This window comes from Sorex araneus, chromosome 7, assembly GCF_027595985.1.
Source record: "Sorex araneus isolate mSorAra2 chromosome 7, mSorAra2.pri, whole genome shotgun sequence".
NCBI lineage: Eukaryota > Metazoa > Chordata > Mammalia > Eulipotyphla > Soricidae > Sorex > Sorex araneus.
In genome coordinates, this window is record NC_073308.1 from 31,348,505 (window position 1) to 31,375,099 (window position 26,595).

A 26,595-nucleotide genomic window follows, 5' to 3' on the forward strand; every position below is an offset into this window, starting at 1 on the left:
GGCAATAGTTGAGGGACTGAATGATAAAACAGTAGGTGATGTGGCCAGAAATGTAAAAAGAAAGAATGCAGACCAGGTTATATAAGAAGATAGTAGATTCTGGTCCTTAGATTTTAACTGGATGATTTGGAATGACTGGGACATGGTGGATGGAGGGAAAAACCAAGGTCCTGTGAGCTGAATATCCTTGCTGGGGCAAACTGATTCTTAGGAGTTTAAGATTTGAAATCTCTATTATAAACCTAAGACACCATACTATATACGCAGCAGCTACTAACAGTAAATTAACTCCCCATAATAGATGAGATGATAATCTAGATGAGGAACTAAATCACAAATGCATGTCAAGCAGAATGTCAGAACTGCAAGCAACATAGCAAAAAGGGCTCAAGAGAGGTTAGTTATTTATACAAGTCTATAATACTCACTACTTGTTCAAGTAGAAATATATGTGTGTGTGTGTGTATATATACATACATATATATACATATGTAGACTTACACCATGGAAATTTGTTTTAGGATAAGCATAATTTTACCCAGGTGTGCAGGACCCAGGACTGAGATCTCCAAGCCTGCTCAGATCAGGATTGGGCCTCTTCCACCCAGATCCCCCATATTCCAGTAGCTAGGCAGCCACGCCCACAAACTAATCCCCCCCACCCCCACCACCCCCACACACACACACACTGTGTAATCCCATCAATGGCCAACATCCAGAGACTATAAAACCAAACTCCCAGACATCTTATAGGCTAGTTCTCCCTCTAGGAAACCTGGCAAGATACCAAGAGTTTCCTGCCCACATGGGAGAGCCTGGTAAGCTCCCCGGGCATATTCATATGTCAAATACAGTAACAATGATGGGTCTCGTTCTCCTGACCCTAAAAGAGCCTCTAATGTGGCACCATTGGGAAGGACAAGTAAAGAGAGGCTGCTAAAATCTCAGGGGTAGGACAAATGGAGACGTTACAGGGCCTGCTTGAGCAAATCAACAATCAACGGGATGATACTGATAGTGATAGTGTGAATATATATATTGTATTAGATTCAAAGTCCAACATAGCAATAGTATGAAGGATGAACTAAAAAAAAATGATATTTACTACTTAAAGCACTTTTGCAAAACAGATAAACATTTGTCACATTTATTTGCTATTACCGGTACCAAAGAATCCAGTTACTCAGCCCCAAAATCTCCCTAAAGGATAGTATGAAAAGCAAAAGTGATACCTATGTTGATAAGTAAATCCAATGGATCACAGATAGTCTTCTGTATCTTGATAAGAAAAGCACTCAAAGCTTTTCATATAAAGACTGTGTTTTCTGCCTAACAAAGAGGCTCTGTTTTCAGGCATTATGCAAGACCACAAGGGAAAAGAATAAGGTAAGTAAATCATTATCCTCTATGTTAATAGAGCTAGTCTCTCTCAAGTTAAGTACACCACTGGCTTGTGAAAAATAACACCTTGCGTCAAAATGTCCTCTCACCTTGAGAGAGAGCAAACAATAAAATTCAAAACATACATTTCAATAATCTATACACTAAAATCAATACAACTAAAGATACCATATTCAAATAAACATATAATATTTTTACATGTTAACCATTAAGGAAGTTCTAAACTGTCAGTGTGACTTAAAGTAGATGCTAATATAAAAGCACAGTAATGTCTAGGGTAGACTATACCTATTATGAGAATGTGCCAATATACAATCTTAAGTTTTTGTTTTGAGGCCACACTCGGTGGTGCGCAGATCTGGTTCTCAGGGCTTACTCTTGGTTCTGTGCTCAAAAAACACTCCTGGTGGCACTTGGAGGTCTCTATAGGGTGCTGGGAATCAAACCTAGGTTGACTGCATTCAAGCACGGACCTGCTGTATGCTCTTTCTCTCTCTGGACCCTAATCCTTACATTTTCACTTAATAGTTTAAGCTTATTAAGTGGAAATTTAATATAATAATTAATTTAAATAATATAAAATATATTTTATCTTAGCTAACATATATTAACAAAAAAACCTTTAAAAATAGTTTCAGGGGCTGGAGCAATAGCACAGTGGATAGGGCGTTTGCCTTGCACACGGCCAACACAGGTTCGATCCCCAGTATCCCATATGGTCCCCCGAGCACCACCAGAAGTAATTCCTGAGTGCAGCTCCAGGAGTAAATCCTGTGCATCGCCAGATGTGACCCAAAAAATTTTTTTAAAAAAGAATAGTTTCAAATACTTACCAATTACAGAGAGTATAATTAGATTAGTGCTTACAAAATCTCACCAGATTAATTTTAATTTTCAATTCCATAATCCCACATGGAAATTAGAGCACACAAAATTGGCATAACCTGCATACACTCAAAAAGGAACAACAACAACAACAAAAGAAAAACTAAACCCCAGAATCGAGTCCAGATACAGTAGTGCAAAAACAGGACTAAACTTCATTTAGAGAAATGCACTTTTCAGTGCCAAATGCTCCACACTTCATAGACTGAAACCTTCGCTATGAACTGACTTGACTGACCTTTAATTTTCTAATAAGTGAGTTGAATACAAAGAGCAGCTGAACTCAACATAGAGAGCTCTGAGAAATTAAGAAACGGCTTAAGAAAGTATAGGTAGGGGCTGGAGCGATAGCACAGCAGGTAGGGCGTTTGCCTTGCACACGGCCGACCCGGGTTCTAATCCCAGCATCCCAAATGGTCCCCTGAGCACCGCCAGGGGTAATTCCTGAGTGAAGAGCCAGGAGTAACCCCTGTGCATCGTTGGGTATGACCCAAAAACCAAAAATTTCCTTTTTTGGTCTGTAAATTACATAGATTTAAATTACATAAAGAAAGGGTTTTTTTTTTTTTGCTAGTTGTTCTGTGTATATATTTATTTTATTAGTGAATCACCGTGAGATACAGTTACAGACTAACAAACTTCCATGCTTGCATTTCAGTCATACAATGATCAAGTATCAATCCCCCCACCAGTGGCCGTTTTCCAACACCAACAGTCCCAGCATCCCCCCCCCCACCACACCACACCTCCGTGGCAGGGCATTACCTTTTGCTCTCTCTCTCTCTCTCTCCTTTGGGGTGTTGTGGTTTGCAATAGAGGTATTAAGTGGCCATCATGTTCAGTCTATAGTCTACTTTCAGCATGCCATCTCCCATCCCAAATGGGTCTTCCTAGCACCCTTTACTTGGTGATCCATTCTCTATCTAAACTGCCTTTTCCCCCAGCATGTGAGGCCCAGCATGCAAAGCTGTGAAGAAATCCTTCAGATAGGCTCCCAATCTGTTATTTTATATTCCACAAATGAGTGCAATCTTTCTATGTTTATTCCTCTCTTTCTCACTCATTTCACTTAACATGATACTTTCCATGTTGATCCACTTATATGCATATTTCTTGACTTCATCTTTTCTAACAGCTGCATAGTATTCCATTGTGTAGATATACCAAAGTTTCTTTAGCCAATCATCTGTTCTTGGGCACTCAGGTTTTTTTCCAGATTCTGGCTGTTGTAAAGAGTACTGTGATGAACATACAAGTGCAGATGTCATTGCTTCTATACTTTGTTGCATCTCCAGGATATATTCCTAGAAGTGATATTGCTGGATCAAATGGGAACTCAATTTCTAATTTTTTGAGAATCGTCCATTCTGTTTTCCTAAAGGGCTGAACCAATTAGCATTCCCACCAGCAGTGAAGGAGTGTCCCTTTCTCCACATCCACGCCAGCACTGGTTGCTTTTGTTCTTTTGGATGTGGGCCAGTCTCTGTGGGGTGAGATGATATCTCATTATTTTGATCTGCATCTTCCTGATGATTAGTGATGAAGAGCATTTTTTCATGGGCCTTTTGGCCATTCGGATTTCTTCTTTGAGAAAGTTTCTGTTCATTTCATCGCCCCATTTTCTGATGGGGTTCCATGTTTTCTTTTTGTAGAGTTCAATCAGTGCCTTATAAATCCTTGATAACAACACCTTATCAGATGGGTATTGGGTGAATATCCTTTCCCATTCTGTAGATTGTCTTTGAATTCTGGTCACTGTGTCTTTTGAGGTGCAGAAGCTTCTTAGTTTAAGATAGTCCCATCTGTTTATCTCTGTTTCCACTTGGTTGGCCAATGGAGTGTCACCTTTAAAGATATCTTTAGGGGCTGGAGCAATAGTACAGCGGGGAGGGCATTTGCCTTGCATGCGGCCAACCCGGGTTCGATTCCCAGCATCCCATATGGTCCCCGAGCACCGCCAGGCATGATTCCTGAGTGCAGAGCCAGGAGTCAGCCCTGAGCATTGCCGGGTGTGACCCCCCCAAAAAAAAGGTATCTTTAGCTTCAATATCGTGGAGGGTTTTGCCTTTGTCTTCAATGTATCTGATGGACTCTGGTCTGATGTGAGGTCTATAATCCATTTTGATCTGACTTTTGTTCATGGTGCTAGGTAGAGGTCTGAGCACTTTTTTTTTTTTTTGCATGTAGCTGTCCAGTTTTGCCAGCACCATTTGTTAAAGAGCCTTTCCTTGCTACACTTCACATTTCTTGCTCCATTATCAAAGATTAGATGATCATATATTTGAGGGAATGTGTAAGGGTATTCCACCCTGTTCCACTGGTCTGCAGCTCTGCTTTTATTCCAGTACCATGCTGTTTTAATTATAACTGCTTTGTAGTAGAGTTTGAGATTGGGGAAGGTGATGCCTCCCATCTTCTTTTTCTCAAGAAATGCTTTAGCTACTCGTGGGGGTTTATTGTTCCATATGAATTTCAGGAGTCTTTGATCCATTTCGTTGAAGAATGTCATGGGTATTCTTATAAGGGATCGCACTGAATTTGCACAATGCTTTAGGGAGAATTGCCATTTTGACAATGTTAATTCTCCCAATCCATGAGCAGGGGATATCTTTCCATTTCCTCATGTCCTCTTTTATTTTGTGAAGTAGCGTTTTGTAGTTTTCTTTGTACAGGTCCCTTACCTCCTTAGTTAAGCTGATTCCAAGGTACTTGATTTTCTGAGGCATGCTTGTGAATGGGATTGCTTTTACACAAGAAAAAGATATTAAGGGCATCCAGATAGGAAAGGAAGAAATCAAGCTCTCACTATTCGCAGATTATGATACTATATTTAGAGAACCCTAAGGTCTCTACCAAGAAACTCCTAGAAATAATAGACTTGTATAGTAAAGTAGCAGGCAATAAAATCAATAACTGGGGCTGGAACAATAGCACAGCGGATAAGGCATTTACCTTGCATGTGGCCGACCCAAGTTCGATTCCCAGCATCCCATATGGTCCCCTGAGTACCGCAAGGAGTAAATCCTGAGTGCATGAGTCATAAGTAACACCTGTGCATCGCTGGGTGTGACCCAAAAAGCAAAAATTAAAAATCAATGACCATAAGTCCATGGCTTTCCCATATGCAAATAATGAGAAGAAAGTAACATGAAACAAAATATTTTAAATCTCTGTTAAAAGAAGAAGTCTTCTTTTTTTTTCTTTTGCTCTTTGGGTCATACCTGGCGATGCACAGAAGTTACTCCTGGCTCTGCACTCAGGAATTACTCCCGGTGGTGCTCAGGAGACCATATGGGATGTTTGGAATTGAACCCATATCGGCCATGTATGCACATGCACATGCACATAGCAAACGCCCTACCCGCTGTGCTATCACTCTAGTCCCGAAAGAAGAAGTCTTAACACACTTGTCTTTTTTTTTTACTAAATTATCTATCTTTCTTTCAAAAACTTAGCAAAACTTCATAAAAGTTTTAAGTTATCAACTAACTGTAGGCATACGAGTAAGCAAAGTAAGTATCTATGAATAATTTTTCATAACAGCCTCCTCCTCAACATGACAATATCAAGAGACAGAGCTGCTGTACTTCATAAACTTGTACTGCAGTCTCATATTTCTGCCATCTGTCTTGTGGAGCATGATGTATTTCTTCAGTACACTCATCAAACAGTCGTAAGTGGGGGAAAAAAATCAGAAAATAAATGGTGAACCCCTGACGTCTAATAAGCTTAAAGCTTGGATATCATGATATTATGTTAAATAACTTCAAATAATAGGAGACTTCCACTTTTTGGTGCATTAGGCAAACTAGCCCACCCATCAAAACACATGTAAAATAAAACTGTCCAAAAGGTTTGAAAGACTACAGAACACAAGCAGTGAGCACCGGAGAGAAGTAAAAGGATAAAGTTGGAGGTTTCGGCCAAATGTGGAGAAGAGGACACCAACTATGAGGGCTCCAATAAAAATGCATGAATAAGAGTCACATTAAGTTTGCAGACAAACATGAGGCTGTATTTCAGCTGATAGCTCTGCAAATCCTACCAGTGAAGAGCTGAATGGAGTCCTGAGGTCACCTCGTAAGACTCAGCACAGAGACAGAAACCACAAAAGCTACAGGAGAGTCAGCTGCAACTGCCCTAGGAATCTCGCACTGCTGGAGACAGTCCCAGAGCGCTCTGAGTGTTCTGCACTTCCTGAGAATAGACGTACTGACCAGGTTTCCTTCCAGACTATCTTTTTCATGATGTTTGACTAATCAGGCAAATAATTATTAAATGAGTTATAAACCACGAAAATGAAACTGCTGTGACTCAAGCAAGCAACTGTGGAAGACAGAAACTGTCTCCAAGCAGAGCAAAGCCACTTCAGTACAGCTCTGGCTGGGGAAGGCTCAGGGCATCTCTCTCCAGCAGCATAATTATGTTTGCTGCTCATGAGATACCTTTTGGATTCCCGGCTCTCGGGGCCTCTCTCCTATTAGACAACCAGCTCCATTTGCAGGTATCCATTTAGGCTCATCCACATCACCCTCATTTAGCCTGGAAGGCCACAGCAATGATGTCCTTATCTCTTTTCTAACAGTGTCCATAAAACCCGAACAAGCTTACTTACCATTTAAGCAGGTTAAATTTTTAGACCTCTAACCACTGTAGAGACAGACCTTAGACATTAGATATTCTACACGCACCCCAACAATGATTTTTTTATTTTTAAAGTTGAAATAGAGCAATATTTACTTTTTGTAAATACTGGGGTGAGGCAGGAACATTCATTGCATTCATACACTCCAGTGTTAATAGTACTGTAAATCACGGTGCTTCAAATTTTAAAATGTTTTAATTATTAAGGAAAAATGTGAGGTGCTTGACTTGCACACTGAGAATACCAGTTCAAACCCCTGGCAGCACATGCGGTTCCCCAAGCACAGAGCCAGGGGTAAACCCTGAGCACTGCTGCATGTGACTCAAAGACACAAAACCAAAATAGTTTTTGATAAATAAAGGAAAGGTAACTTATCTTCAGTCCCTAGCTGAATAAAATGGTGGACACAGAACCTCAACAACATACAAGGATGACCATAGTGGGGAAAAGATGATGACCACACTCTGAAGGTGTGAACGCAGAATGAAAGATTAGCACTGTAACACTGTTATTTACCACTGAACATAAGAACAAAAACTAAAGAACTCAGTGAGCTCACGCAAATGAAAGTCACATAAAAATGTTAAAGTTTAATGAATAGCAGAATAAACACTAAATATCCCAAAAGTAAGGGTAGAACAGGGGGGAAATAACAAATTTTAATATGTAGACTTCCATGCAGATGGTACAAGGTGGTGCAAATATGCAACAAGCCTGCACTGGGTTGAGTTGCCGGTTACAGACCCCGGGTGTAAAAACAAGGGTTCTGGGTCTTTCCCTAAGCTGCAGGAGGTTCAGCACTCCTGTTCTTCCGGGTTAAAAATATCTGTGTGGGAGGAAGTCGTCTCTCAGAATCACCCTCTAGCTTAGTCAGCTTCTCCAGTTCATAAATCATACGAAAGCACCCATAATCGACTCTCCTCAACCCTAGCCTTCACATTAAGGGCTTTGACTCAAAAGAAGTATTCAAAAATTCCTAGACGGCAATACATAAATAATCTTGTGGGTTGGCCAAATTAAATTCAGCAATATGTATGGAAAATAAACTCAAGTCACATTAGAATCTGTAAGACAGAGCTGGAGTGAGAGTACAGCAGGTAGGGTGCTTGCCTTGCACGTGGCCAACCAAGGTACAATACCTGGCAACCTATATTGTCCCTGAGTGCAGTGCCAGGAGGAAGCCCTGAGCAGTGCCAGGTAAGGCAAAAAAGGCCAACAACAACAAAATAAAACCTGTAGAACAAAAATCTCACTTGCAGAAGTAAATATAAATTAAATCTTGCCATATAAAGAATAAATTCAGGTCATATTTAGTTATAAACACATTCAGAAGTAAATATATATTGCCAAATCTGTCATATACATTATATAATATAAATCATAGATCTTAGAATGAATCTCCATAGGAATATAAACCATTAATCATGCTAAACATAACTGTATTATGTTGATTTCAAAAGCAACTCTGAAGTGTTCAGTAAATTCATCTTCAAAACTCTGGCCACCAACTCAAGTGTGTCACAAGAAAATAACTATTAGTGATACAAAGTTTAAGGCAAAAAAAAAAAAAAATTCTGGGGACCAGAGAGATAGTACAGCGGAAAGAGGGAAACTAAGGTTCAGCTCCCTACACCACACGTGGTCCCCAGAACACAATCACAAAAGATGCCCGAGCACAGACAGAGCCAGGAGTAAACCCTGAGGACCGCCGTGTGTGACCCAAAAACCAAAATCAAATAAACAAAAACTCAAAGGAACTTCCTTATTTCCCTCTATAAACAAAAATGGTGACTGCAAAACTGGATAATGCCTGAACAAAGAGAGTCAAAAGATACCAAAAAGATTTTATAAATTATCAAATGATATCAACTGCAAATAAATGGGCTTATGATGACTTTATAAGGAATTGTGAAGACCCTCAAAGGCCAGATTTAGGACAATGATATGAAGTATATAGTTGCAAATTCATTTGTCTAAAAGTGAAGTAAATATTTGTAAATTAAAATTTTGCTTCTCAACCAGTATTTCATCTAGCTATTTCCTCTTTTAAGAATAAACTTTGTTTCTACCAACAGTCATAACCATTAAAAACTTGGGAACAAATATTTCGAGATATAACATTTCTCAGCTTACTATTTCTTCTCTAACATGTCTAAACCTGTACTCAGTAAACACAATCACCATTGAATCTTGATGAAATCAAGTTATCCCTTACTGTCAAGAGACTCTGTTGCTGCTAGTCAACACCAGATCACCGTCAGAGCATAATCACAGCTCCGAAAACTAGTTTTCATGTCTTCTGCATTAATAAATAGAAGACTCTTTTCTAAAATTCAAATAAATTATATCCACCTGAGGCTTATAATTTAACATAAAATACCTTTTAATTTGTATAAAAATAATAGCCAAAAACTGAAAAATCTCCAAATACTATAATACTTCCTCATCAAGCATCATCTCTACTAGACAATGGAATCTCAAAAATGAAAAGAAACTTTAAAATCTTTTTGAATAATTTCCAGGCAATTTATCAAATCATATACCCCATATGTGTACTATTGCATTAAAATACATCTCAACTTACCAGATTTTATTTCAACTAATTATTTTCTGTACAAATGCAGAAGCTATTTAAGTAACATTTTCAGGATGGATAAGAAACCTAATTTTACAACTATCCAGGTCACAAATTTTTAAAGCACTGCTTAACTTTAGTATTCAAGTTTATCACAACTTAAACATAATTAATAAACTAACAAATTTGTTGCCAATCCAAGACAAAATTATTTTTGAAATGACTAATATCTAGCTGCTTACACCTTTTCAGAAGACCATCAGATGTGCTAAACTGATAGTTCTAGACTTCATTTTCAGATTCAAATGATAAACAAGCAGGAACTGAGAGAGGAAAAGGCCCTATCTGATCTTTACCAGTACTGCCTACTAAGATACAGAGTTTGTGGTTTATCAACAGTTTTCTATTTTAAAGAATTTAATAAACCACCCATTATGTTTGTGATGATAAAAATGTACAGCTTTTGAAAATTATTTACATTAAAGGGTTTTTTTTAAGATTTAAGGAACCTAAAATAGGTATCTGAAATACAACAGATTCTACTAATTTAACTTTAAAAACTTAATTACAAGCACCAGCACCAGACATACAGAAGATAACTTCCAAACTCATACAAAAAATCTCAAAGAGGTACAGTCTTCAAGAGACTGAATTCCTATGGATTCCCATGGATAAGCAGGCAATAAACACCAGAGTGAGAGATAGTTGGTACAAGGCAGATTACAAAATATTACTCAGCAACTTCTTTTCATATCTTTTACTTCTGTTGCTTCACTTTCATAAACTTTACCTGTTAACAACTGTTCTATTTTTTAAAATAAAAATTTAATTTTAGTACTGTCATCCAGTTGTCCATCTATTTGCTTGAGCAGGCACCAGTAACATCTCCATTGTGAGACTTGTTGTTACTGTTTTGGGCATATCGAATACACCACAGGTAGCTTGCCAGGCTCTGCTGTGTGGGAGGGATACTCTCAGTAGCTTGCAAGGCTCTCTGAGAGAGATGGAGGAATCGAACCTGGGTGGGCCTCGTGCAATGCAAACGCCCTACCGGCTGTGCTATCGCTCAAGTACATAAAGTTAATTATCTAACACTTAATGTCCTTCTGCAATTTCCATCTCTTGTCTTTAAAATTCATTTTAGGGCCTTAAAAGAAGTGCTTAGACAATTAAATACTGTACACAAACTTTGGGTTACACTATAGTAGATAAATTGCTCCTTAAAATACATACTAGATCACCTTTATCTAATATGTATCGGTATAGATATATATACCAAAAGCAACATATACCAATATATGTTGTGTTCACAATTATTCATACTAAGAATAGGAAATGAAACCCTAACAAGCTTTAAAAAATAAGAAATATCAAAGGACTGTGCCTGAACTTGCCCTCTCATCCTGAGTCCCTCTGCCACACACACACACACACACACACACACACACACACACGGTGCACTCCTCACACTCACTCCTCACTGTCAAAGCCCTTAACCACACTGATGCAATCAGTGGTTTGAAACTGGCCCTCCCTTTCCTTGACAGACATCTTAACTGCTTCTCACTTCTCCCTGACACATAATCGGCACTAAGGAACATTCACCAGATAAATCAAAATACTTAGGCAGAATATATCCTACGCTGTCCCTCCCATTGTCTCTTGAAGTCTGTTAAAAGTAGAATACCACAACTCCTCTCTGCTCAAGCCTAAGATCAGGAGTCTTCCTGAAGGACAGCCTTCTAAATATACATGGTTTTAGTGCTAGTAGAAAAATACCATCATTTTAAAGGCAGCCACGGTGTAACAGTTAATATTTTAGGCTCTAGTACCAGAAAAATAGAACTAATAATAAATTGATGTGTTTAATTAAAAAAAAAAGGATGTCCAAATCCCAGTCAGACATCTTAAAGCATGGGCAAGTTAAGCTGAGTTTCCACTTCCCAATCTTATTGAAAGGCTGCACTCTCTATGGTTGGAATAAAAAGAACTAATACGCAGACTCAGCATAATTATTGCCATATTGTAAATACTACAGCATACTATAGCAGTTACTATCGTTTTTATAAAACACCTAACTGGACACAGTCAGAGAAAACAAAGTGATAATTAGACACTGCAACCAAAGGGTTATAGATTTATAAATTGAGAACAAACGAAAGTTCTTATGGGAAGTTCACCAAGTACGCTGACTAAATATATTCATAGACTAACACTATTGATGACAAATTTATAAATGAAGTAGCAACATAGAGGATATGAAAAAATTAACTAGCAATTGACAGATGTACATCCGACCTGAGTTCGGAGATCTTGCCACCATAGGAAACTGCATTCTTTACATTACTTCAAGTTTGCAGAGCTTTCTTTAAGTAAAATACTCCCCGACTCTCCCCCCACAAGCCCTCCAGAAGTGGTCAATGAGCGCAAAGCTAGGATTATGCTCTGAATAGGGCATAGTACAACCACCAAAAAATGTCAAATACACCCTCCAGGACTATCAGCTATTCAAAACCTACTCTAAATTTCAAGGGTAAATAAATTGAAGAAACTTTTATTTGTAGGAAGTGAGAAAGAAGGGTGGTTTGAGAGAGATGTCCTGGGGTACAACAGGCTCCCAGTGAGAGAACAATGCTGCACTGGTCACGTGGGGGCACCTTCAGGTTGAGCCGAGGACCTCCAGGAAGGGTTATCTGGGTTCTCTTTCAGGAATCTTCCAGATCTGTTATCCTATGTTCTATCACTCCAAGTGCCCTAAGACCCCACAAGATACTGACTTCTTGACGAAAAATCAAGCGGTCACTGTAGATAAAGCAGCAGCAAAAGTGAACTTCTAAACAAATGAACATGCCTAGTGAGAAACTTTATAATTAAACTACTCCAAATAGAAACCGCAGCACCCCAGCCAAAGTAAATAATCAGCGAACTCTGAACAGTAAAATTTGATTTGCTTCTTTACTCTCATGGCACCAACATGAAGAAGGATGTCGTACTCCAAAGATAGATATGAAATCACAAGTTATGAACTATTTCCAACATACAATAAAAGTAGCAAATCTCAAAAAATAAACAAATAAATAATAAATTAATTAAAAAGAAAAAATATAGAAATTATTCCCACTAAAGGCTTTTTTTTTTAAAAAAAAACAAGCTATGGTGTGCTTAATCTAACAGTTTTAAATCATGAGGTCAAGACTGATTTATTTTTAGTGATATAGAGGAGAGCCAACATAAATTATTAAGTGACTAAAGCAAGGTGCAAAAAAAAAAGTAGCAAATCTCAAAGACAGGCTCTAAAAGAATCACATTAAATTTAGTTCTTGGTTAACATGTTTAAGAAAAGGAAGGCTACAAGCTAGGTAATAGTCAAAATCACTCTGCTTTATCCTAGAGCATTCGAATTGAGAGCAATTCAGAAAGATTTCTTATAGAACACAAAATTAGAGTGAAACAATTATCGCTGTAACCACATTTTACTCAGACTTCTCTCCATGTTGAACGATAATGTAAAGTCTCCTAAATCACTTTATTTTATGTATAATTCATCAAAGTCCTACTTTCTAAGCATCAGGGTTGCGTGTGTATATGAATGTAAGTAAACTTTTAGCTAACAACCACAAACAAACTGTCCTAGCAAATCTGCAATGTGAAAAGAGAGGAGAAAGGATGTGTATAGGAAGTGTATAGGTCTCCCAAAACAGTCCTTGACATATTTGGACATTTATTTCAAATGTGCCTGCCACTGTCACACCTGTGATCACTTCTGCGTATGCAGCTTTCTGTGGGTTAATTTGAACATTTATTTTATAAATGGCTAGGTATGTGTTAGGTCCAGTTTCTCTTCTTCATTCTGTAAGTATTTCTTAAGCATGCCAGATACTTAACTAAACTTTTTGTTGGAATACAAATCAGTACATCACTGTATCACTATCACTGTCATCCCGTTGCTCATCGATTTGCTCGATCGGGCACCAGTAACGTCTCCATGTGAGACTTCTTGTTATTGTTTTTGGCATTTCAAATATGCCACGGGTAGCTTTCCAGGCTCTGCCGTGCAGGCGAAATACTCTCGGTAGCTTGCCGGGCTCTCTGAGGGGGGTGGAAAATCAAACCCAGGTCAGCCACGTGCAAGGCAAACGCTCTACCCACTGGGCTATCACTCCAGCCCAAATCAGTAAGTTGTGGTTGTAAATTCCAGAAGGAAGTCTGTACTAAACTGATACGAGGTTACTATACAATGATGAACAACAGAATCAATTTTTTTCCAATAAAGTAAATCTACTAAAAATGATAAGGTAAAAATGTGAAGCCCTATTACTTTGGGCAAGTTTATTCAATTCGAGGTTACAATGATACGAGGTTACTATACAATGACAGACAACAGAATCCATTTTTTTCCAATAAAGTAAAAAATAACAGGGTAAAAATGTGAAGCCCTATTACTTTGGGCAAGTTTATTCGATTCTCTGTCCTTCTCTTTCAACACATGTAAGAAGGAGATAAGTATCTTCTGCCTCGAAGAACTCTGTGGGACTGAGTCATAACATGTAAAGTGTCCAGAATTGTGCCTGGCAAGAGAAAGTGCCACTGGAAGCCTTAACTACTGTCAATACAGTTTTTAGGGCTGGTAGTTAACAAAATATCAAAGAGGAAGCCAGAGTTCCAAGGCCATTGCCTGGAAGGAAAACCTACAAGGGAACATTGCGAGCCTTGCATTGAGGGAGGACTACTTTTCATTTCCCCGAAGTACAAGTCCCTGTGGGGAAAGTGGAGGCAGGACAGGTAAGGTGAGTTCTGTTGCTGGAGCCTGGGGAAAGGTCGTCCCTGCCTCAGTGACAACAGCCCAGAGAGCGCAAACAAGCACGCACTGCGGGGGAAACAGCTGTCACTCAGTGTTGCTGCTTCACTCTCAGGGAGCTGGGACTCAAGCTGCCCCAGCCTGGGCACCAGAACCAAAAATTACCTCCACAGAGGTGACACGACCAACCCCTGATACAGCAATCTCTATCATCCGTGATGCTTTCTGTTAACTATTTTCAGTGATCAAAAAACAATTTTTTTCCTTGAAAATTCAACATATGCCTTTGTAACACATTGAAACAACAATAGTCCAATGAAGGTCCCTGCCTTACCAGAGCCAGCTGGATAAGATTGTACTTTAGTAACTAATGCAATTTCAAATAACTAACCTTAAAGTTAATAATCTGAAAAGACTAATTATGTAAATCATAATCAGTGAATAAAGAGTCAAGAACTTACAGGTTGTCCACTAAAGAGTCAGAAGATACTTTCTCAGCCTTTTGGCTAAGATCAAGTGTAAAAAGTGAGTAAGAGAGGGCTAGCGAGATCAGAGATACGAGAGACAAGGCACCTGCCTTGCCATGTCCCAAACTCCAGTTTGATCTCCTGTGCCACATATGGTCCCCCCAGTATCACCACGGGTCACTCCTGAGCACACAGCCAGGAATAGCCCCTGAGCACCACCAAGGTGTGGCACAAATGAACCAAACACACCAAATGAGAAAAAAATTAAAAAGTGACTAAGAAGGGCTGGGGATGAGGTTTAGTGACGATGAAACACAAACCAGACAGGTATTCTGCTGGTTCTGGGTTCAATGACTCGTACGAAACACAAACAAACAAACAAAAGTGAAGATAAAAATACCAAATATCAAATGTCTTGAGAGAATACTGCCAACTTGGCATAAACCTTGAGCACCATATTTTCTATAAAACAGTCACCAAAAAACAAACCAATACACTGAGAAATAACAACTTCATTCAGAAACTTAACTAATATTTTGAGACATACAAATAGCACTTTGAATTGATTTCCCAGCATCTCTTTCTTGCCAGTTACTCAGTAAACCCCCGCTTTCCATCAATGATTACTTCATGAATGGTCAGGCTTATGCCAAAATGGGCTACCAGTATCCACTGTTCAGGCAGATTCTCGGAATGAAATTTTCATAGGGCTCATGAAACCATAAAAAGCCATTTGTCACCACAAATGTCCTGAATGAGAAAGAAATACCACCATCCCTGACAACCATCCCATAAGCACAAGGAATCGAAGCTTCCGAAGACACCATGACTGAGGGCGGCAAAGCTGAGATGAAAAAGAACTTAACCTCTCGGCTGATCCATGCCCGGACTTCCTCTTATATGGATCACCAGGCTTCCTCATTATTCAAAGCAGTTTAATATTTTTACCCCGTGCATCCTAATTTACATATTTTGTTCTAATGCTCCATTACTTGGAGAATGTCATTCATGTTCATTTACATGTTAGCAAAAAATAAATTAACCTTATTTTTAAAAAATAATGTACATATGAGACTCTTATTTCAACAAATAGGTTATTATTTACAACTAAAGAGGAATAGCCTTCCTATTTAATTGCCTATTTGATTTTCCAATTTAAATCCAATAACTTAGCCAGAGAGGTCATACAGGAAATAAGGCTCTTGTATCACATGCAGCCCACCCTAGCTTAAAACATGAGCTTCACAAAGGGTCCCCCAAGCATTTCCAGGGGTCACTCCTGAGAACAGAGCCAGGAAAAGCCCCCTGCACAACAATGGGTGTGGCCCAAACACCAGAGACATTTACTAATAAATAAATTCAAAAGCTTTCTCTAATAACATCTGGATACCAGGGATGAGACTCAGTAAGACCTCATATGCTTCACAGATGTAAGGTCCTGGGTCTGATCCCCGCAACACAGAAAATAACTCTTACTTTATTATTTCTGGACATTGTTCCGTCAAAGCAGAGAGCAAAGCAGAAACTTAGTAAAACATTTAGAAAAGCCAAACTCTCAATTTCACATAAAGTCTGGTGCTTATCTTTATACTGAGAGGCCTCCCAGGAGCGCTGGGGGTCCCCCAGCCCAGCTAAAAAGGCCTGACAGTTTCAGTGCTTAGCCTGTAAAGCAGTGCTGCCTGGCCTGGTAGTTTGAGGGCTCACCAGACCTGTACCCAGGGGGACAGGGGAGCCGTGAGGTGCTGAGGGTTGAATCTGGGACCTAGAGCATACAAGGAAGGCCAGCCCACTGAACTATCTGGCCACTGATGTTTATTTTGACCATTCAGTGTATCTCCAATGTCACCAAGCTAGGTAAACTGTTAGAGCGCGAGTGAAGATGTTTCTACTAAGTAGTGATTTAAACAGTCACAACAGCCAAAAGGTAAGGTAATAAAAGACGGGCCAAAGTAAAAGATATAAACAGGAATAACTAGTTCCTAAAAAATGGAAAAGGCCACAGTGGGAAGGAAGAAAGGAGCAAATCACTGAAAAGTTTTTATAGAAAGGTCACAATCTCTCTTGGCACATACACAGATTGTGTTATATAAGACAACTCAAGCCTTTCATCAAGATTATTTTAGCAGAAATTTTAAGTCATCAAGAAAGCAAGTTTTCCAAAGGAATTAGGCTACTTTCAAACATATAAGATGAGCATTCTTCACACAGCTAAGATAATGCTGTGGTGTCTATTTCCAGAATTTAGACAATAAACTATAATAGACTGAAATTGGAGCAGACAGAATTAATGTATTTATTTGAGCCTCCAAAAAGAACCAGTAAAAAAATGAGAATGGATATATTTTAATATATAAAGGACAAGATAAACTTTTGCTTTCTTTTTTCTCTTCTTCTTTTTTTTTTTTTTTTTTGGTTTTTGAGCAATACTACTAGCTTTGTCTCAGGTGCTCAGGGGACCATTTGGGGTGCCAGGGATCAAACCCAGGGGAGCCACATGCGACACAAATACCCTACCTGCTATACCCTGTCCCTGGCTCCAATAAGAAAAAAGTTTTAATCAGAAAAAGCTTCCTGCAACCTAGGCGATCACTCCTTGTCCAGGGACAAACCTGGCGACAGCCACACTTCAAACGGCAGGAAGCCCAGCAGTCAGGGCTGAGGGAGCCAGAAGCATGTGAGACTTCTTACCTAAAATTAGCTGTGCCCAGTCCACCACAGCTGGGCTAGGCTCCTCTATTTTAAGGTGTGCAGCTCCAAATTGCTTAAGAACATATAATTGCTGGCCAGTTTCCGCAGCTAAAAGCGTCAGTGGACTTTCCATCAAGGCTTAAGAATGATCAACTAGGAAGCCTGCCTCATGTAAGGGGCGGAGGTAGGGGAGAAGAAGGCAGCTGGAATAGAGAAGGGATCACTAAGAAACAAAGGTTGGAGGGATCGGTCGGGATGGAAGATGTGTGCTGAAAATTGATAAAGGACCAAACGTGATAACCTCTTACTTAGTATCTGTATTGCAAACCATAATGCCCAAAAGTAGAGAGAGAGTACAGGGAAAATTGTCTGCCATGGAGGCAGGGAGAGGGTGGGTAAGGGGGGTACTGGGAAGACTGGTGATGGGGAATGTATACTGATGGAGGGAGGGGTGTTTGATCATGTGTGATTGTAACGCAAACATGAGAGCTTATAACTGTATCTCACGGTGATTCAATAAAATAAAATAAAATAATTTTTTTAAATGAATGATCAACTAGTCTCCACAAAAATCTCACACTTAATCAAAATTTAGGCAGTGTAGAGCCTAAATACACTGCAAGTAAAATAAGCTGGAGATATTCACTAAAACTGTCACACAAGGGAAGTTTTTTTAAAAGTCTACAATGAACAAATAAATAAATATATAAGTTGGGGGCCCAGATAAACGGCTCAAAGGGCCAAGCACATGCTTGGCACACAGGAGGCCCAGGTCTAATCCCCATTACTGCATGATCAAGCACCACCAGGTGCGGCCCCCCAAAAAATGTTTTTAAATGATCTCAGAGATTCCTCTACTCTTTTCCTCCAACTGCCCACCAGACACACACACAAGATAAAAGGGGGTGGGGGAGTGACAAAAATCACAATACTAGGGCCTATATACCCTATACAGTATAGAGGGTACAGAGGACGGGGTGCTTGCCATGTGCTTGCACATGGCCAATACTGGTTCAATCCCCAACACCCTATACTGTCTCCCAAGCCCCATCAGGGGTGACTCCTGAGCACAGAGCCAGAAGTAAGACCTGAGGACGGTCAGGTATGGCCCAAAACAAATAAACAAGAAAATAAACAAACAAACAAAAAATCCCAATACCCACATGTTCAGGAAATGACATAAAACTGGCAGTTGCAATCCTTTCCAGTAGTGTCATCTGTCATCTCCTCCCTCAGCAACAGCCCTAACAGCAGAGGCCACCAACCTGCTTACCGAAGCCCTGGACACCAGAGGAGAAGCCAGGGCAGCTCTCAATGGCACTTACCGAAAGCTTCAATCATTGGCAGGGAAAAGGAGCTGGATTTTCAAATACTGATAGAAATAAAATGAATTCCACCAAAATGACTACCTTACCCACAAATAATAAAGGTGAATTCTAAATGATATAGCCTAAACCTACTCCTGGAATTTAAGCTGTACAGATAACATTCATTTCCACAATCTCTGGAAAAAGACCCAGCATCTATTCTGCTACTCACCACCTGAGACACTAGACCAGTGTTTTCCAAAGTAGGCTAGCCAAGTCCCGGAAGGCATTAGAACCATCCGGAGTGGGGCTGTAATAACCTTGAGTGCAAATAGGAGGCACTTTCTGTTTATTAACTTAAAGGTGATTGATTTTCAGGGCGCAGTGAGTGATTACATTTTTTTCTGAATAAGGGGTAGTACGTCAAATACGTTTGGGAACCTTGGACAGAGAACCTTGGGCACTGGACAGAGAGCGCACTTAGGACAATGATCATCCTGATACCATCATGCTCCATTATGCTGTGACAGACTAAATAATTTTACGAATTAACAGAACACACATACCTTCATTTTCAGATGCATGACATTTCACCTTCAATACCAAGTCAAAGGTTCTTTCTGGATTTTCCCTAAAAGAAAAAGAATGCTGTAATTATTTCTTATGAAAAATAAATATGCACATCTACAAAATTCCTATTTTCTTACTCTTAAAAGCTCAGTTTGATTTCATAATATATTCCATAACTATATGACCACAACACGGCAGAAATAATAAAGCTCTGCAGTCCAACTCATGAGCATCATAGATAGTACAGTGGGTAGGGTGCTGGCCTTGCACATGGCCGACCCAAGTTCAATCCCTGGCACCCAACATGGTGCCCTAAGCACTACCTGGAGTGATCCCTGAGCACAAAGGCAGGAGTAAGACTTGAACAATGCCAGGTGTAACCCAAACAACAAACCAAACAAACAGAATAAAAAAGACTGAGTCTGTTTCCTCACCCACAAAGTGCTTTGTTCACTTCACAGAAAAAAAAAATGCGTGAAAAAAAATCAAATAAAATAAAATGAAGTGCTTTATAAAGTAGGAACTGATGGCTGAGTGTAAAGCATTGTCTTCTGGGAGGTGGAGGTGGAATTGAGGTCATAGCCAGCCATGTTCATGCCTTACTCCTGGCTCAAATCTCAGTGATCACTCCTCACAGTGCCTAGGGAACTAGATGTGATGCCAGAAATCGAACTAAGGTTGGCTGAGTGCAAGGCAAGTGCCTTAAGCCCTGTTCTGGCCCTAAAGTATTGTCTTTATCTTGTCAAATCAAAATTGGAAAATAGGGTATGTATCTTCCCTGCAACACATCCTGACAGCAAGGTCTCAAGCTTCCTCCAAAACCTCCCTTCTTAAACTAGGGGTCACATGAGGTCACGGGTCCATTTAGGATTGAGTAGCTGAATGTGGGGGTCAAGTAAAAGAATTATTTAAAAATAAGCATAGGATTATCAGCAAAGTTTTGACTCATATGCTTGTTTTATACACAGATCAGTAAAAGGGCTGGAGCAATAGCACAGCGGGTAGGGTGTTTGCCTTGCACGCGGCTGACCCGGGTTTGATTTCTCCGTCCCTCTCAGAGAGCCCAGCGAGCTACCAAGAGTATCCCGCCTGCAAGGCAGAGCCTGGCAAGACACCCGTGGCGTATTTGATATGGCAAAAACAGTAACAACAAGTCTCACAATGGAGACATTACTGGTGCCCGCTCGAGCAAACAGATGAACAACAGGACGACAGTGCTACAGTACCACAGTGCAGTAAAAGGCTGAAAGGGGAAATCAGTAAAAAAGTTTAAGACACCCTCTCATTCTACTGCACATGCAAAAGGTGACTACCTGGTTCTACATGTCATATTCTAGACCTCAGAAAAGCATGCATAATACTCCTTAAACATGATACTTTGCATAGACTTTTCCTGACATAGTGTTACTATACTGATGCGTGTTTAAAATAGCAAACTATACAGAGATCCAAGGCTAAAATAAAACCAAAACAAAACAAACGACAAAACTAGGTCTTGCTTCATGTCAATCATCGTAGAGAAAACTGGACCTCTGCCTCAGTGTTAGATTCCTTCCTCTATAAACACTAAGCCGGCTCTGCTTCATTCAAAAATTGGCAACTTCTTTACTAACTTATTATACACTCAACCTACTCTTGGGCTTCATTTCAAAATGAGACTTGAGATCCATTGAGACACACTTATTATTTCAAGACACAGTAGTTTCCATCTCTTTCCACAGAAAAGAGAAGATAGAAGATTAAGTAGTCTGATATCCCAGTGTCCATGTGACCAAAGTTTCCATCTATTTCAGTTTTTCCTGCCCAGAGACTCCATCTCTGTATACTGACTCTTTTTAAAATATATGCCCTCCGAGAAACCAATGCCAACTTTTAAATTTAGAAATCATGCTTTTAAATAAAGTTGATTCTTTTAAATTTGTTACAAGACAATCTACTAACAAGGCATACAAATTAATCTACAGGAGCTGGAGAAATAGTCCAGGTAGGATGTGTGCCTTGCAGGAGGCTGACCAGGGTTCAATCCCCGGCATCCCACGTAGTCCCCCAAGCAATGCCAGGAGTAATTTCTGAGTGTAGAGTCAAGAGTAAACCCTGAGCATCGCCAGGTGTGGTCACAAAGCAAATAAAAAAAATTAGTAAGGGGGAAATATGCAAATCATAAAAAAATAAGTAAATAAAAATAAGGCAATCTGCAAATATGTACTTCCTTGGTCTTCCCACCATTAAGATATTAAAAGGAAATAATACATCTCAGGTAACCTGTCTCTCCTGATTCCATTAATGGGATTTTGGTTTATATTTTGTTTAAAAGATTTATTTTATATTTTTTTATTGAACCACAGTGAGCTATATAGTTACAATGATCCAACACCCATCCCTTCAGCAGTGCACATTTCCCACCACCAATGTCCCCAGATTTCCTCCTGCCCCCGCAGCCAGCATCTACAGCAGTCTCTTTCTCTCTCTCTCTCTCTCTCTCTCTCTCTCTCTCTCTCTCTCTCTCTCTCTCTCTCTCTCTCTCCTCCCCCCATACTGTTACTGAAATGTGTATATTTCAAAGAGCATGCTTTTTCATGATTTACTTGCCTTCCTCCGTGTTGTAAAAATAAATATAAATAAATAATTATAAATCACACAATTTTCCTATTTGCCTAATCTTTTCATCTTTAGGGTGTAAAAGGTATAGGGCAAGGATGGGATTGAGCCACACCAGGTAGTGTTCAGGGGCTATTCCTGGCTCAGTGCCCAGGGATCAGTCGTGATGGTGTCCATCAATGGTGCTGGGGATTCGAACCAGAATTCCCCACATCCTAGGCGGGTGCCTTACTTCCTAAACTAAGCTCTCCAGCTCTGGGGTATAAAATTTAAATACAGGCTCCGTTATATTGTAAACATTTTCTTTTAAAATCTTTACAGTAAACCCTTACATGATCCAAGAGACAATGGCTACATTATATTCATTATTTTAGACTGGGGGCAGAGGGGCAGGAAGAAATTCTTTGCCAAGTAAGTTTCAGGAGAAACCTACAAAGACTCCTGCCTCCAAAGAACCCGAACCAAAATTACCCACAACTTCATCCAAGGGGCTTTTTAACCTAATCATTGAACCTGAAAGGGAAAAAAAAGAAAAGAAAGAGCAGCGGACCCACCCAGCAGGCGCTGCGCTGGGACCCCCCTTCCCAGTCCCCGCGGGAGACCCGGCGCGAGCGGGAGCCCCGCGCCGCCCCCCGAGGTGGAAAAGCGGGATCCCGCGGCTGAAAGTGACGAAGTGCCACCCGGTGCGCCCGTCTGGGGCGGGAACCTCAGCCTCCAGCCGGGGGGGGCGCGGGATCCCTCTCCCCAAGGGGACAGCCGGGCGCCCGGGCGCGCCCCCCACCCCCGCCCGCCCGCCCCGCGCCCCCCGGGAGCCGCGGCCACCCGGCGCCCGCCCGCCGCTCGCCGCGGGGAGGGGTCCGCGCGGCCGCCCCGCGCCGCGTCCCCGGGGCTGGCCGGGGGCCGCTCCCCGGACCCCGCGGGCCCGCCAGGCTTTGCGGCCTAGCGCGCTCCCGCCGGCCGGCCCGGGGCGGAGCGCGGCGCGGGAGAGCCGGGGCGGTGCCGGGACCCCCCGCCCGCGCCCCCCGCCCGCGCCCCTGCCCGCGCCCGCGCTCACTTGGTCCGGCAGTCCATGGTGACATGTCCCCCCCCGCGCTGCGAGGGTCGCGCCGCCGCCGCCGCCGCCGCCGCCCCCCGCCGGCCGCGAGGCTGCTCAGAGCGGCGGGCCCATGTCGCGGCGCCCGGCTCCTGGGTTTTGTGACAGCAGCCGCCGCCGCAGAGGCGCAGCCGCCGCCCCCGTCGCCGCCGGCCGCCGCCCGAGCGGGGCCTCCGGGTTCCTGCGCGCCCGCCGCCCGCCGCGGCCCCGGCACCTTCGGCGAACCAGGAAGTCGCCGGGAGGGGGAAGGGGCGCGCGGGGGCGCGGCGGGCCGCCTCACCTGGGCCGGCCACCAATCGGGGCGGGGTCCCCGCGCGCAGGCTGCCCGGCCCCCGGGGCACACGTCCCGCCCGGCCGCCCCGCCGGCCCGCCAAGGTGCCCCCGGTGCCCTGAGCGGCGGGCCGGGCCGGCTTCCTTTCTGGGTCGGGTCCAGGCTCCCCAGGGGCGGCCGGGCTGCCCCCACACACACACCCGCCGCGACACACACACTTCCACCCCCATCCCCCCCCTCTCCTCGCAGGCTCCTCTGTGCACCCAGACGCCCGCCCAAGACTAGTCCCTGGAAAAGTACTTGCACTCAGCACTGTTTGCCACACCTTGGGCGCTGGGATTCGGCCCCCTGGTTCCTGGGGGGTGGGGGTGGGGGGGGTGCTACTGCCTGCGCCCTGCTGGAGCGATGCGTTTCAATTCACGCTGCCCACTGGGAGTTGGGGTGCCTGGCTCCTGCTTGCACTGCAGCGAGGGCCTGGGTGTTCGCGCTCTCGGAAACGCCGAGCTGCCCCCAACCCCTCCCCTCCCGAGGCAGGAATGCTCAGGCACGTGCACCTGCTTCCCAGCCCGAGCAGGACCCGGGAGGGGACTCCTCGCCGCCTGCCCAGCTCCTCCTTTGCAAACTGCAGCTGCAGCGAGGGTCTCACTGGGGGCCCCAGGCACGGCGTTGGCAGGTCTCAGCGGACGCCGCTGCAGAGTGAGGGGGCGGACGGGGTAACCTCAAACGTCAGACGTGCAGAACACTCAAGGACGAGTTCAGCAGGTTGTGGGCACACTCTGAGCCCTTGTCCCAGCTCTGGAAGACATACTTGGGCTATGAGTTACAGCCAGCCTGGCCCGGCTGACCCAGCCAGGGCACAAGGGCAAGGCTGGATTTGAGAGCCGGGCTCTACCTGCTGCTAGTGTGGGACCCCTCTCCCTGCTCTGGGGTCTACTGAGACAGGAAATGTCATCTGATGAGACTTGGGAGGGTTGCAAGGCCGGGCTTCCCCTTCCGGGGGGAAGGGCCTTCTCCCACTGGTGTTAGCACCCTCAAAATGAGGCCACTGAGGGTTTTCAGCCAAAGGGAGGTTGCTTCAGACTTTATTCATGCAAAAGGTATGAAGATGAGAGGAAACCAAAATGTGGCATTAATGCTGTGTGAGTCATGAGACATTAAAAATCAAGCCAGGAGTCCTGGAGAATGAAAGAATACAGCATCAGGTGGCCTGAAATTCAATTCATTTATACCTATCTGAAACTTTCTTGCCAAAGATGGGTGTTAAGTTGGTCAACAAAACAACATATATTGCAGCACCCCAGAACTAAGAGCCAGAAAAATCAGGACAGGACCCAATGAGGAAACAAAAGAAGATCCTAACCCTAGCACCATGGATACACACTGTCATAACTAGACCTGGGGGAGACACTTCAGCTTCTCAGTTCCTACATTTGTGAAATGGGAATTATGACTAGTATGTCACACAACTTCAAGTTTTTTAAGTGCCTCAAATCTGTATCCTCTTTGAAGAAATTATCTTGTGGATTTCAGTTTCACAATTAGACAAATGCCATGTAATTTTTTTTTCTCAAATGAAACTTTTTCCTACCTGAGACATGACCATATACCAAAGCCTCAAAAAAATAACTGTCAGCCAAAAGCCACTTCTGCTCCGAGTATTATTAAATTTCTTAAACTTCTTCTTTCACTATAATTAATTCTTCTCCAAAGGTCTCTCTTATCTGGGGGATGCCTAAATCAGGAGCTTTAAATTTGCAGTGAGGAAATAGTAATTCAAATGTTTTTCTTAGTTATTTGGGGGTGACTTAAGTAACAGTCATATACCTTTATATATTCAATTATTACTTTATCCACACTACACATGCACACAAAAGAGATCTCTTTTTAAATCTGCCTGTAGACATGCCATACTAGGAGTATCCATTACAATATTACCAAGGTAAAGAAGAAGTACACCAAAAGACACTTTCACATGATTTTTGAATTATTGGAAAAAGAGAATTTTGTCAATCCCAATGATAGTTTTACTGAGACCAGAAGTACAACTTTAGCACTGCTTATTTTGAGTAGAATCTCTGATGTGACGAAAAGAAGTCAACCGAAGGCAAACCTTTGATTACTATGAGAGGGGCAGGAGCAATAGGACAGCGGCTAAACTGTCTACCTTGCGTGCAGTCAACCAAGGTACCGTCCCCAGCACTGCATGTGGTGGCTTGAGCCCAACCAGAAGGGATTCCTAAGCACAAGAGTATGTCCTGACTATTGCTTGAGTGACTCAAAATCCAAAAAAAAAAATTACTATTAGATACTCCCATGATCATGTTTCAATTTCAAGATATTTCCTATTTGACAATTGACGCGAACGGTTTTCTAACCCACAGGAATTAAAACATGGCCTATATTATTGTCAAAGAGTATTGTCTGTGGGCCAGAGAAATAGCACAGTGGCTTAGAATGCCTGCCTTGAAAGTATGTGGTCATGAGTTCAAATCCAGATGTCCCAAATGCACCAAGTTTAATGCTGGTGGTTCGATAGCTTGAACCTGGCAGCTCTGCTGTCTGCTGTCCCTGATGCCACAGATGGTTTCCGGTCACACTTCAGGTATGCGTGAGAGCATACAAAAGAGGGCCACAGCCTCAACAAGTAACACAATTATAAAGATGTGTGAAGTTCAGTCTCTGGGGAGCACATGTCCCACAGAAAGCACGGCGACATCCAACGTTTGGTTGTGTTTCTCAGTTAAGCATGTGAGCCCCAGGGGCCGGAGATATAGTACAGTGGGTAGGGCATTTGCATTGCGTGCAGCTGATCCAGGTTCAATCCCTGGCATCCTATACGGTCTCCCAAGCAACACCAGGAGTGATTCCTGAGTGAAGAGCCAGGAGTAACCCCTGAGCATCACTTGGTGTGACCCAAAAGCAAAATCATGTGAGCCCCAGAAAACTCACGCGCAAGCACAGCACCTAAAGGGGAGCACTCCCCAGTGAGAAGCACAATCCACTGGTCACTGCAACTGAAGCACAAGCCCTGGCCAGCACCAGAGCTAAAATGCATATGTAGTCACCACCTGGACCCAGGCCTGCGACCCACCACCTGCCGTCTACCATCTGCAACCGAAGTCCCCCACTTGATAACAACAACATCTACAGCAGTGAAGGAAGGGGTGGGTGGAAATTTTAAAACACACACATATGTATATATATATATAGGTATATATATATGAAATGGCCTATAAGTTGTTGGTCTTTTTACATTTGTGTTAGTGTTTTTGAAGAAATAATTCTCAGCTCTTGGGT

General features: G+C 42.3%; 1 protein-coding gene across 1 annotated transcript in view; it reads right to left on the reverse strand.

Moving 5' to 3' along the window:
* The window catches only part of DENND1B (DENN domain containing 1B), a 223,246-nt gene extending 199,888 nt beyond the window's left edge, over positions 1 to 23,358 (reverse strand). The window contains exons 1-2 of the mRNA XM_055144664.1: positions 22,989 to 23,358; positions 19,333 to 19,397 (exon numbers count right to left, since the gene is read on the reverse strand). Of these exons, the coding sequence (XP_055000639.1) occupies positions 19,333 to 19,397; positions 22,989 to 23,005 (82 nt within the window). The 5' untranslated portion in view covers positions 23,006 to 23,358. The remainder of the gene's footprint in view (positions 1 to 19,332; positions 19,398 to 22,988) is intronic.
* Between the last annotated feature and the right edge of the window lie 3,237 nt (positions 23,359 to 26,595).